Source organism: Balaenoptera borealis (assembly GCF_965194805.1).
Source record: "Balaenoptera borealis genome assembly, chromosome: 12".
In the NCBI taxonomy this organism is placed as follows: Eukaryota; Metazoa; Chordata; class Mammalia; order Artiodactyla; family Balaenopteridae; genus Balaenoptera; species Balaenoptera borealis.
The window spans coordinates 51,983,152-51,996,299 of NC_138869.1; the positions used below are offsets into that span (position 1 = coordinate 51,983,152).

The 13,148-nt window shown below is 42.8% G+C and overlaps 1 protein-coding gene across 3 annotated transcripts in view; it reads left to right on the forward strand.

The window, feature by feature from the left end:
* Positions 1-1,009: 1,009 nt before the first annotated feature.
* Positions 1,010-13,148, forward strand: part of KIF15 (kinesin family member 15) — a 119,197-nt gene continuing 107,058 nt past the window's right edge. For all 3 annotated transcript variants that reach the window (XM_082348345.1, XM_082348344.1, XM_082348346.1), the window contains exon 1: positions 1,010-1,382. In XM_082348345.1, the coding sequence (XP_082204471.1) occupies positions 1,025-1,382 (358 nt within the window). In that variant the 5' untranslated portion in view covers positions 1,010-1,024. The remainder of the gene's footprint in view (positions 1,383-13,148) is intronic.

A 13,148-nucleotide genomic window follows, 5' to 3' on the forward strand; every position in this document is an offset into this window, starting at 1 on the left:
CACGGGCTCAGTAGTTGTGGCTCACGGGCTCTAGAGCACAGGCTCAGTGATTGTGGTGCACAAGCTTAGTTGCTCTGCAGCATGTGGGATCTTCCCAGACCAGGGCTTGAACCCGTGTCCCCTGCATTGGCAGGCAGATTCTTCACCACTGCGCCACCAGGGAAGCCCATCTTGTTCCCTTTTTATCAGGGGGTATATGAAAGTTAAAAAAAAAACCAAAATACTTCTTGCCCCCAGCAAAAATCTCTCCACATGTACTGAGTATGGCAAGGCCTTCAGCCAGAGCTCCACTCTCATGGTCCACCAGAGAATGCACACGGGAGAAGTCGTGTGGGTGCGGGGAGGGTGGGAAGGCCTTCACGCGCAGCTCCCACCTGATCCTGCACCAGAGGGTGCACACTGGGGTGAAGCCCTACGTGTGCCCTGAGTGCCGCAAGGCCTTCAGCTGAAGCCCTCGCCTCCTGGTGCACCCGCAGAGCCACACGGGCAAGAAGACCTATTGCCGCACGCAGTGCAGGAAGGCCTTCAGCCAGAGCTCCCATCTCGTCTGCCACCAGACCACTCACACCCGGAAGAAACACCAGGCTGGCCTCCCTGGTCAGAGCCCAGTGTTGAGGTCAAGGTTCATAATCAGGAGCTATTTTTAGCAGATGGAATGTACTACTCCCTTGCTGAGATGGCCCATTCTTTTTTTTTTTTTTTTAATAAATTTATTTATTTATTTTTGGCTGCCTTGGGTCTTTGTTGCTACGCACGGGCTTTTCTCTAGTTGCGGCGAGCGGGCTTCTCATTGGGTGGCTTCTCTTGTTGCAGAGCACAGGCTCTAGGCCTGTGGGCTTCAGTAGTTGTGGCACGTGGTCTCAGGAGTTGTGGCTCGCGGGCTCTAGAGCACAGGCTCAGTAGTTGTGGTGCATGGGTTTAGTTGAGCAGTGGCATGTGGGATCTTCCCCAACTAGGGCTCGAACCCATGTCTCCTGCATTGGCAGGCGGATTCTTAACCACTGCGCCACTAGGGAAGTCCGAGATGGCCCGTTCTGACTCCCACTTATCAATCTTTCCAACCCTAACGCCCCCATCTACAGTTTTCCCCAGGCATGAGGTGGTCACTGTGTTCCGGGTGAAGGCAGTCTTTCATGGGACATCAGGCACGCCACTGGGCTTGGAGGGAAACCAGCCCGCGATCGGCTTCTATGAGGCCCCTATCGAGAGGCTCCTCCCGATTCCTAGAGAGGCAAGCGAGGGCTGCGCTTCGGGGGTCGCTGATGACGCACTACCGGTCGCGCTGCTGTTCTTCCGGTCCGGGCGGGTGAGCCTGCGCCCTGGGTTTCCGTGTACCTCTGGGACCGTGGTCGCCGCCCCGCTGGGAGCCGCCGGACATCACGGTGAGCGGGCGGGGCCCAAGGGAGGGGAAGGCAGCGGCTCCGGGTGCGTCTCAGCTGTGGCGGCGGCCCAGGTTTATGTAGCAAGCCCGCCCGGGCCTCGTTCTCCCCGGATTGCTGCCTGCACGGCGGCTCCGAACTCCCGGCGGCCCGGCCGGGCTTGCAGCTTCAACACTGCACTCACCAGGGCCTGGCACAGAGGACACGCCTAAGAAGATGGTGAAGTGAATAAATGAATGAATGATGATTGAGTGATGGATAAATGATCAAGATCTAGGGCCCGTGTTCGGAAATGAAATCCTGGGGCCAGAGTTCTCGGTCTGGATACCAGCTACTTCCCCCAACCAGTCCTGCAGCTCACACTTTTTTAAGGGACCGACTTAAGAGGAGAAGGCAAATAGTGTAAAGCGCACTAGCTAGGGAGTCTCGAGACCTGGGTTATAATTACCCATGATAGAGCCGGTTTCCTGATCTCTATAAAGTTGGATTGTCACTGCCTTCTTTTCTCTCTAAAGCTCAGTTGATAGCATGTACGTGATAGCACGTATGGAACAACAAAAATTTACTATCCATTACTTGCCAAATATTACACCGGGTTTAGAGGCGGGGCTACAGGGTGAGTGACCTCGGAGCCCGCCAAATGGGAAGACGCTTCCTCTGTAGTGCTGGAAGATATATATGTGAGCAGATTTCTGTGGTAATGTTTTAAAACACATTTATTTGGCACTTAACGTGTACCAGCCACTGTTTTAAGCAGTTGTGCTAATTTATTTAGCCTTCACAGCAACGTATTGTCTAGTTTTTAGTGAGGAGATTGAGGTACGAGAGAATAGGTAACTTATCCGAGGACACATTGCTACTGAATGACCCAAGGCTGCAGAAGAGATAGATCCAGTGTGCTGCTGCAGCCTGGAAGAATACGTTACGTGGGGCCAACAGGCAAATCAAGAAGGGCTTCAGAGAAGAGTACATTTAAGTGTGGTCTTATTGAAGGAATTGTAGTTTCAAATTCTTGGAAAACCCCACCTGGCTTCCCCAGAATCCTTCTAGAGGGGTAGGGAAGTGGCAGCAGGGAGAAAGCTTACAAGGCATGAGGAGGAAGCCAGATCCCTCTTAGTTTAGCAAGATGAGGATGGAGATATATATGTCCGTTCACCATAATACCCGTTTCCCCCAAATCTGGATTCAGATAGATCCTTTCAGCATCTTAAAATCACCAACAGATTATTCCACATTATGTATTTGTGGAAGCACCTGTACATCCTATTCTGGGCAACTTAGAGGCCAGGCGGACAGCAGACTGTGGCTCATGGGCTAAATTTTGGTCTACCACCTGTTTTTGTAAAAAACAATTTATTGAAATACAACCAAGATCACTTGTTTACCTATTGTCTGGTTCTGTTTTCAAACTACAAAGGCAAGGTTTGCTAACTTTTGGCGTAGACAAACAGCGCAGATGATCCACGACTGGAGGGCAGTGGTTGTCACCAACGTGTCCTTCTCAAACATAATAATGCCTAACCCTGTTGAGTGCCTGATATGTGGCAGATATCTTTATAAATGCTTTACGTGAATTAATTAACTCATTTAGGGAATTCTCTGGTGGTCCAGTGGTTAGGACTCCGAGTTTTCACTGCTGAGGGCCTGGGTTCAATCCCTGGGGTCGGGAAACTAAGATCTCACAAGCTGTGTGGCGCAGCCAAAAAAAAAAAAAAAAATTTAGTCAGGGGTTTCACAGAACGTTGGAGCTGGAAGGACTCGTGGATATTATCTAATTTGTCACCTTTTTCAGATAAATAGCCTGCTCATGTGGGCTATGGCAGAGCAAAGTTTCCTGAGTCCCAGTCCAGTCCACTTTGCCACTTTGATCTTATTTTGAAAGGGAAACCAATACCATATCCGTTAGGTGTGGCAGTGAAAAGAAAGGTTTTCTTTGGGGTGGGGGGGTGTTTAAACCCCTGAGTGAGATCTCTCATTTTTAAATGGTTTACTGACTATAAAAGTAATTCATGTTTATTGCAGGAAAAATGAAATATGTAGAAGGATATAAAGGACAAAATAAAGTAACCCATTAAATGACCTAGAGATCAGTTGTTGACATTTTAGTGGGTTTTCCTCTGTCCTTTCTTATGAGTGTGTTTTGTATATATCTGTGTAGTAATAATAGTTTCTGTTTATTGAATGCTTACTTTAGTACTGGTATATATGTGCATATTTTTTGTTTTAGTGTTTTGTAGTCTCCAGTTTTAACATTGTATTTTCTCATGGATATTCTTTGCAAACATGACTCTTAATAGTTTCATAATCTATCATATTGATATGCCATCAATGTTTACTTGCCTGTATTTTTTACAGTTATAGTAACAATGTGATCTTTGTACATAAATCTCTGTGCTTATCTCTGATTATATTTTTTTCACTTGTTTTCTCTGACTACAGAGTTATTTACTTATTTCTACAGGAAAACTTTCAAACATTGCAAAAAGAAAGGCCTTAAAACAAAAGTTTACCATAATCTTATTCCTCAAGATGATCATGGCTAACAAATTGATAGATATTCTGAGAGATTTAAGTTTTTTAAAAATAAGGCAAAATATAGATGATTGAGGAAATTTGGAAAATAGAAGAGAAAATCATTCATAATTTATATCAACATGGTGGTGATTACTTTTCCTTCTTGATCTTATTCATATGTATATTTTAACATACATATATGACGTTAGATTGTATTTGAAATTTTAATATCCTGTGGTTTTTTTTCACATTTGCCTATAAGTATTTTTCCACATTGTCACATATTTTCATTTTCAATTATCTGATGTCTGTATAATTTCCACCAAGTGGAAGTACCATACTTTGCTAAATTGCTAAGCCTCAGTGTCCATCAACAGAAAAATTGTGTTTTCCAACAACATTTCAGGGGATTTTTTTTTTTTTTTTACAGGTAGCAAAAGAGTTCAGTTTGGGTTTTTTTCTCCCACTCTGGGAGGTTCCTTCTCTATGAAAAAGTTCTAACAGTAGAATTACTAGGTTAAATAATATAGGCATTTTTATGACATACTGATGACTGAGGATCTTCTGAGATCCATTGCAGGTGTTGTATATAGTACAGATTGAGAATTTTGTTCTGACTTTCTGTACCTACAAAATGGTGATTGTGGTGTCCCAACTGCCACTCAGCCTACAACTTTAAGACCTAATATATTGGGTTGGCCAAAAAGTTCATTTGTGTTTTTCTGTAACATCTTACGAACGAACTTTTTGGCCAACCCAGTATATTGCCAGTTAGCTCTAGAAAGATGGGAAAGTTTACATTCCCACCAGTGGTGTGTGAGAAGCTCTCTTTCCCTGCACCTTTGCCAGTTTTGAGTTTTAGCATTAAAGAGAGAGTTTCCAACTTGATATAAAAATTGATTCTTCATTCTTTCAGTTCCCATTTCTTTGATTACCAGTGAGGTGAAACTTTGTTTTGGTATGTCTATTGGCCTTTTTAAATTCTTGGTGTATTTGTTGTACTTTGCATTTTTCTATCGGTTCATCTTTTTTCTTTACTCGTTAATAGGAAGTCTTTTATCTATCAGGTCTATCTACTTCTTGATGTATAAATCAAAAATACATTTTTTAACCCTTTACTGGGTTTCGGTTTATTTTGGTATGTGGTGTGAGGTAGGAATCTCACTAAGTGTTTTTTCCAGATACTTAAGCAACAGTCCCAACATAAATTGTGAGTAATCAATTTTTTTATGATTAGAAATGCCAATTTTTATCATATATTAAATTAGTTTACTTATTTCTCTTAGGGATTAGGAATCTAAAATCAAAAGCCAGAGTTAAACCTCCTTATAAATGTGTAAACTCACTGTTGAGGTTTCCTAGCTACACTCTTTTGATGATTTTATCTGTTACCCCCAGAATTTCAATTACCTTCTTTATGACAAAAACTCTAAATACAAGTTTTCAGCCCACACCTCTGTCCTCTGTTCCATATATGTATGCCTGATATTTCAAACTGAATGTATCTTTTTCTTCCTCAAACCAGTGTTACCCCTCTCACTAAAGGTCACTGTCATCTCTCAAGCCCCAAACCAGCAAATTATCATCAACTTCTCCTTCTCCCTCACATCTCCCTCCAATAGTCATCCTGTCCTGTTGTTTCTGTCTCTTAGTCATCCCAGTCCCCTTATTGGACTGCTGAAACAACCTCCCAAGGGGTCCTCCAGCCTTCACCTTGCCTCCTACCTTCCACCCCTTGTACACACTTTGCTCTATGGGCAAAAGGATAAGTTGTGTGTGTGTGTGTGTGTGTGTGTGTGTTTAATAGAAGATCTAATCATGTCACATATTTTTCAAACCTTTTCCAGTACTTTTTATGGCTTTCTGCTCACTTTAGGGTAAATTCCTTAAAGTGGTTTGCAGGGTTGTATTTGCTTGCCTTGGGCTTCATGTCTTATTTCTAGTGCCTAATACTTTGGCCTTACTAGATCTCTTTCATTCTTCCAAAGTATGGGGCTTGATTCCTTTTGTATATTCTGTTTCATCTCTCTGGTATCTTCTTTTCCCTCTTCACCTGTCTAATTCTTATTTATCTCTTCTTCAGGGAGGCTTTCTTTCCCAGATTAGATTAGGTCCCCTCTGCTCTGCATTCTACAGGACCCAGTATTTCTCCTTTTATAATTCCCTTATTTGTAACTACTGGTGTTAATGTCTTTGTTGAGCTGTGACGTAAGCTCTGGGTAGGCGGGGGCATGTCTGACTTTTTCTCCACTGTCTAGCTCTGATTATAGCCAAACCCCACACTACTTCATGAGTCTCTGTAGGATTCTGCAGTGGGTCCCTGCTATGGAAGAGGATGTTCCTGCTATGGAAGAGGATCAGGAAATCCCAGATAGGATCCTCTTAAACCTCTAAAACTCAACACTGAGGCACAGACCTTGATGAGAAGTCCACAGGGCCAGCCTTATTATATACTTCACCAGACATCCTATTATTCCATGCCTTCTGAGCTCTTGATTCTGGTAAACCATCTCTCTGCCTTCTGTTTTTCTTGAGATAATGCTTCCAATTCTACTTCTCACTTCAGGGTTATATGGAGAGACATTTTTGGATGAACAGTTATGATTTTGACTTTCCAAAAACCAGAAACTCTCTATACTATTTTTGCAACTCTTTGTAAGTCAAAAATTATTTCACAAAGTGTTTTTGTTTTTTCAACTGCAGCCTACACTCTTATATTGCGCTATGCCTGAAGAAAAGATTTTGAATTGATAAGACATCTTGAAGAAAGGACAATCAGCATATCTCTAGGTTGTATCAAATAGAAATCCCTAACTACTGTCCAGCTCCTTGACATATAGGGGAGGTGGGTGGATCAGACTTAATGCATTAGCCTTGCTCTGAGGCCATTTCCCAACACAACGTTTGACTATATTAATTGACTTTTCATATAGATTATTGTATAGTGGAAAGAGTGCACTAATTGACATGGATATGCCTATTCACTTCATAGTTATTTTTATCTTTATAAATAACATTCTGCTTTATTTCTCAAGTACCTGAGTGTTTGCTAATATGTCAGTCTGTCTGGCTGCCACTTCTTGGACAGCTGACAAATGGAGTTTGTTAACCTAGAAAGCTGGAAACCAACCCTGACTCTTGGTGATGCAGGCACGTTGCTGTCCTGACAGGTTTTGTGTGAGTTACCAGATAATATCCTTAGGCAACAGCTCTATCTCATTTTTCTGTTTACTGGGACAGTGATATCCCCTCCCCCACCTTTTTTTCCTCTATGAGCAGGGCTCCCAGTTTTTCAGCCTTGAAGTCTTTTACAATCAAAGCAAAGAGAAGATTTGTGGATGTTGAATATGCAAGGAGCTGAAGAGAGAGAGATTGAAAGAGAGATTTGTCCAGGTGAGTAAGCAAGGGATCACCAGTGGAAGAAACAGGAGGGCTTTGAAAATTTTACAAGAGAAACTGAATGAAGCTCAGGAGAGCAAATTACCCTCTCTTTTAGGAATGCTGGGGTGAATGTGAGTGAGCATCTATTGAGGGAGCATCTCTTGAGGCCAGCTTTTCCCTGGTACTCATTTGATCTCATTTCCACTATTTTGCACTTTTACATTCTCTCACTCTCCACTCTTTGAATACAAACCATCCATGTTTCTTGTCTTGCCCTAATCTTAATCTGTTATTGTTTGTTTTTTCCTCTTTATCTCCCTGGTCTCTGATTCTGTCACTTCCTTGGTGTCTGCAGCTACTCATTTTTCATTAATGGTGATCACCTTACCCTGATGCAGATCTTTTCCACCAGTTAGTCGTAACTCTGAATTACTTGCCCCACTTGCTCTTTTTTTTTTTTGTGGCTGCGTTGGGTCTTTGTTGCACGCAGGCTTTCTCTAGTTGCAGCGAGCGGGGGCTACTCTCCGTTGCAGTGCATGGGCTCTAAGCGTGCGGGCTTCAGTAGTTGTGGCACAGGGGCTCAGTAGTTGTGGCTTGCAGGCTCAGTAGTTGTGGCACACGGGCTTAGTTGCTATGTGGCATGTGGGATCTTCCCGGACCAGGGCTTGAACCCGTGTCCCCTGCATTGGCAGGCAGATTCTTAACCACTGCGCCACCGGGGAAGTCCTACCCCCACTTGCTCTTATTGGCCATTACTCATAGGCCATTACTGAGACCTGTCAAAGTTAGGTCCCTATAAGTTCAGGGGCTTGCACTCTGCCTTGCACAAGAGATACTCACTGTGGTGGTTTTTTTCAGGTTGGGTGAACAAGCCTGCTCCAGAGCAGGATGGCTCTGAAATTGATTTGCCAGGGATAGCATCAAAGAGATCCCAAGAGGATGAATACCAGGATTCTACATTTGCAGAAAAATATGTATGTGAGAGCATGAAGGAAAACCCTCCCAGAGAGGTTCCTGGACCATGCCTTGTCCAAGAAGGTTTTGGGGGAATAACTTTCATCCACAAGGAAGCACCTCCAGAAATGATTAGACAAGAATATAATTTTGAGAGAAGCGTGCTTTTGACCTCAAGCCTTGTTACACATCTCAGGGTTTCTACAGAAGAGAGCCTACATCAGTGGGAGACAAGTAGCATATACACCAATGAGATTTCAGACCAAAGTAATTGTCCTATCTTCTCTACACAGAAAAAATCTTGGAAATGTAGTGAATGTGGAAAAACTTTTAATCAGAGCTCATCCTTTACCCAGCATCAAAGAACTCATACGAGACCCTACACATGTGAGGAATGTGGGAAAACTTTTAGTCGTAGCTCATTCCTTGTTCGACATCAAAGAATTCACACCGGGGTGAAACCATATGGATGTGAGCAGTGTGGGAAAACATTTCGATGTCGATCATTTCTTACTCAGCATCAGAGAATCCACACTGGAGAGAAACCATATAAATGTAATGACTGTGGGAATTCCTTCCGCAATCATTCACATCTCACTGAACACCAGAGAATTCACACTGGAGAGAAACCTTATAAATGTAATAGATGTGGGAAGGCGTTCAGTCAGAACACACACCTCATTCATCATCAGAGAATTCACACTGGCGAGAAACCTTATTTATGCAATGAATGTGGCTCTTCTTTTCGCAAACACTCAAATCTTACACAACATCAGAGAATTCACACTGGAGAAAAACCCTATAAATGTGATGAATGTGGGAAGACTTTCCATACAAAGGCAAACCTCTCTCAGCATCAGAGAATTCATACTGGAGAGAAACCCTATAAATGTAAGGAATGTGGGAAAGCGTTTTGTCAGAGCCCATCCCTTATTAAACACCAGCGAATTCATACTGGAGAAAAACCCTATAAGTGTAAGGAATGTGGCAAAGCTTTTGCTCAGAGCACCCCACTCACTAAACATCAGAGAATTCATACAGGGGAAAAACCCTACAAATGCAGTGAGTGTGGTAAAGCCTTCATTCAGAGCATTTGCCTTATTCGGCATCAGAGAAGCCACACCGGAGAAAAACCCTATAAATGCAATGAATGTGGGAAGGGCTTTAACCAGAATACCTGCCTCACTCAGCATATGAGAATTCATACTGGAGAGAAGCCCTATAAATGTCAGGAATGTGGGAAAGCCTTTGCTCACAACACGTCTCTTACTGAACATCATAGAACTCACACTGGTGAGAAGCTCTATAAGTGTAGTGAGTGTGAGAAAACCTTCCGCAAGTATGCACACCTTAGTGAACATTACAGGATTCACACTGGTGAGAAGCCTTATGAGTGCATTGAATGTGGAAAATTCTTCAGACATAGTTCAGTCCTTTTCAGACATCAGAAACTTCACAGTGGTGAATAAACCTGGCATTCAGGTTATGACAGTTTCTCTAGAGACAGTGACTAGGAATCTGGCTGGGGAAGAGGGACAGGAAGAGTTCCTAGAGGGAAGGATAAAGGAGCCTTGGATACTGCACTCAGGAGGGTATTTTGAGAAATGGAGGTGGGAGCTTGGAGAATGCAGGGCCTACTCCAGGTGGGCATCTGAGAATACAGGGTAGGAAAGAAGTTTCTACTTTTCAGAGAAATCCTTGCTCTTTCTTTGCCATTCCTTTGTCTCCATGGCATTCTCATACCTGGAGGTGCCATTTAAGTTAGCACTGTGTTTCCCTTATTACACCCCTGCTTCACCTTCCCAACTTGTCACCTGTGTTCACTGGTCATAGGCTGAGGTGCTTTTCCAAATTGATTGTCGGTGTGAAAGTGGCAGCAGCTCTGAGGTAGTGCTGAGTAGCCTGCAGATGCCTGAGGCCGCTCTGACCATGCCACCGTGGGGAGGCTGCCCATCTGTGGAAGTGTTCCCGTGAAGGGGAGATAGAAACAAGTGAAAACAGAATCCTTAGTCATTCATCTATTCAGCAAATAAGGGGATATGTGGCAAGAGCTGGGCTGATTGCTACAGAAAAGTTGGAGAAGAAGGCTTTTATCAGGGTGAGGGAGAGCTTCCTGATCCTTTCAAGCTGGAGGGTGACTTGGGGCTAAGAAGGAAATAAGAGATCAAGAGAGACTTCTCTTGAATGATGTCAGTTTGTGGGAAGGAAGTCAGATCTGCTCAGAGGGTCACAGAGAGGAAGACCTAACCTCTTTCCCAGAGGAATATTATCTTACCCAGAAAGAAAATGGTCTGTGCTAGGCTGCTAGTGCTAAGAAGCCTCAGAGCAGGAAGCCTGCCTGTGACTGAGCAAGCTACCCACATATCCCTGTCCTAGACTAGGCTGTACACCTGTCTCTTGTAAGTTTGGCTGGGGCACTAGTGCACAGGGACCAGGGGAGAGGGGCCCACTAGGATTAACAAAGTGGAACTTGGTTTGTTAGCCTTTAGAGAGGAGAAAGCATTGGTGATGAAATGGTCACCGTAGTGGGGATGGCTAGGTTTTGTGTAATCATGGCATTGGTGGCTCTAACCATGGATTCATTAGATCTCAGATATTTCTGTTTTTATTGGGCCTCTTATTCCAGGATATTTATCATTCCCTGCGGATTAGGAGTATCTAGGGAAACACCTCTCGTGGGATGAATTTGGAAAGAATTCTAGAGAGAATTACCTCTTTTTCAAATCCCTGAAAATTGAGATAACACGGTTTGCCATGACTGTGATGGTATTTTATTCTTTTGAGAGAAAGGAAGGGTATGTTTCCCCTTTATTTCCCCATTCTCTTTCATGTTCTTAACTGCTACCCAGAGATCCAGCTCTGGAAGATTAAGTGAGGATAGCCTTTGACTAGTATTTGAAATAGTTTCTATGCTCTGAAGCTTATATAGTTTTAAAAATATGACTATTAAAAAACTAAAGTAAGTTAATTCTGGAATGGTTATTTGGAACTCAGCATCGATTTTTTTTTTCCAGAGCAAGTGTCTTACAAGCATTGGTTTGAGCAATTAATTACCAATAATGGGAATGTGGCAGAAATAACATACTTTTCCCTCTCCAGCTATAAAGATTATGTTCTCAAACCTGCCATAGGACAATTCATAATTGAGTAAATTAATATCTTATGGGCAAAAATAACCCTATGAAAACTTTATATTATATGCTCATGGAAAAAAAATATAGTCTACTGAAAGCAAATGTCAATGTATTTTTTTCTAAATGAAAAAAAACCACTAAACTCATTGCTAGCATGTAGTAAATGTTCAATAAATATTTATTTGTTGAATTAATATATTTTAGTCAAACTTTGCCCACCAAAAACTTTAGGAACTTCCTGATATTTAGAGTAATATTTATATGCTACCATCTTTGGAGTCTCGAGTGGAGATTAGAGAGGAAAGGGAGAATTTTCTTGAGGAAGAAATGGGAAAACCTTAGGGGTGAAAGATGCCTAAGTTGCTGTTAGAAAGATTTTCTAAAATGGAATGGAGAAAATGGATTAAATGGAGCTTTTAATCCTCAGGTTAAGAGAGTCCGGTACCATTTTTACTTCCTGGGGAAGCAGGAAGGAAAGGAACATATCATCTTTACTCTCATCCTATATTCTCACCCTTGCAAATATTTGCTCCTGATTTTCTCTCAGTTGCTGGCCCACCATATACCTAGCCACTCCAGCTTGGCCCCAAGTCTAGGAATTGTCCTCTTCCTCAGCTTTCCCTCGTCATATCCAATCAACCACTATATCCTGTTGACATTATCTCCTAAGTCTGGAAGCCATCTCCACTGCTGCTGCTTTATTCCAGCTCCCTGGTTTATTTCCTAGGCTATTTTTATGTTTTCCCAACCAGTCTTGCAGTTTCTTGCCCCACTAGGCCATCTTTCACATTTCTTCTGGGTGGTCTTTGCAAGACACAACTGTGGCAGCTCTGTTGTTCTCTCTCTGAATAAAGTGCTAGCCTCAACGGGCATCTGAGGCTCCTCATCTGGCCCAGGCCTCCTTTGCCATTCTCGGAGGACATTCCTTGCATGTTCTGTTCCATAGTGCAAGTTACTGTGACGACTCATCATCTCTGGACTCTACTTTGGCAGCTTTGCACATACTGTTTCTATGGCCTATTTGCCTTCCTTGCTCCTGCTTGCCTGGGAGGCTCCCATTTGTCACTTACGAATGTGCTCAGGCAACATCTCTTCAAAGCTGTCTCTGACCTCACATATTTTTGTATTATTTCTGTGTTTTGTAACTTCATCATTTCATGTATCATGTTAGGTTGTAATGGCTAGTTTACAAATCTTTCTCTATCCACTGAACTGTCAGCTCCATCAGGGCAGGAGCCAGTGAAATTTATTCATCTTTGTATCCTCAGTCTCTGGCATTTCGTAGGTAGTCAATAAATATTTGCTGAGCTCAACTAAAATCAAGTCAGGCATTTCTCCATGCCCACCTGCAGGTCGTGACTTAGGTCCACAGTTACCAGCAGAAAGGAGGTATACATGAGTATACCTGAGCAGAAAGGTGAATACATAAATATGTCATGAAGCGTTTGCCAGAAGCAAGAATTCTGCACCTTCCTCCAAGGTGCAGAGTGTGTGGTCCACTCTGATACTTTTTCTTATGAGATCCTACAGAGAGGATCTCATAAGAAAAAGTAATATGTAGCAAAGAATTTTTTGGTTTTGTTACAAGTTAGGCATTTAAATGTCCCATCATAGTTTAACAAAGTGCTTTCAGATATACTGATGTCAGGGTCAACAGGAAGAGGAAAATCCATGCAGCTGTAGAAGCACAGCTATGTCAACTGGAATATCCATGAAATAAGAGAGACAGGAACTGAGCAGTGATGCTGGCCTGGCAGGAGAGCAGTTGAGCTGGAAACCGCTACAT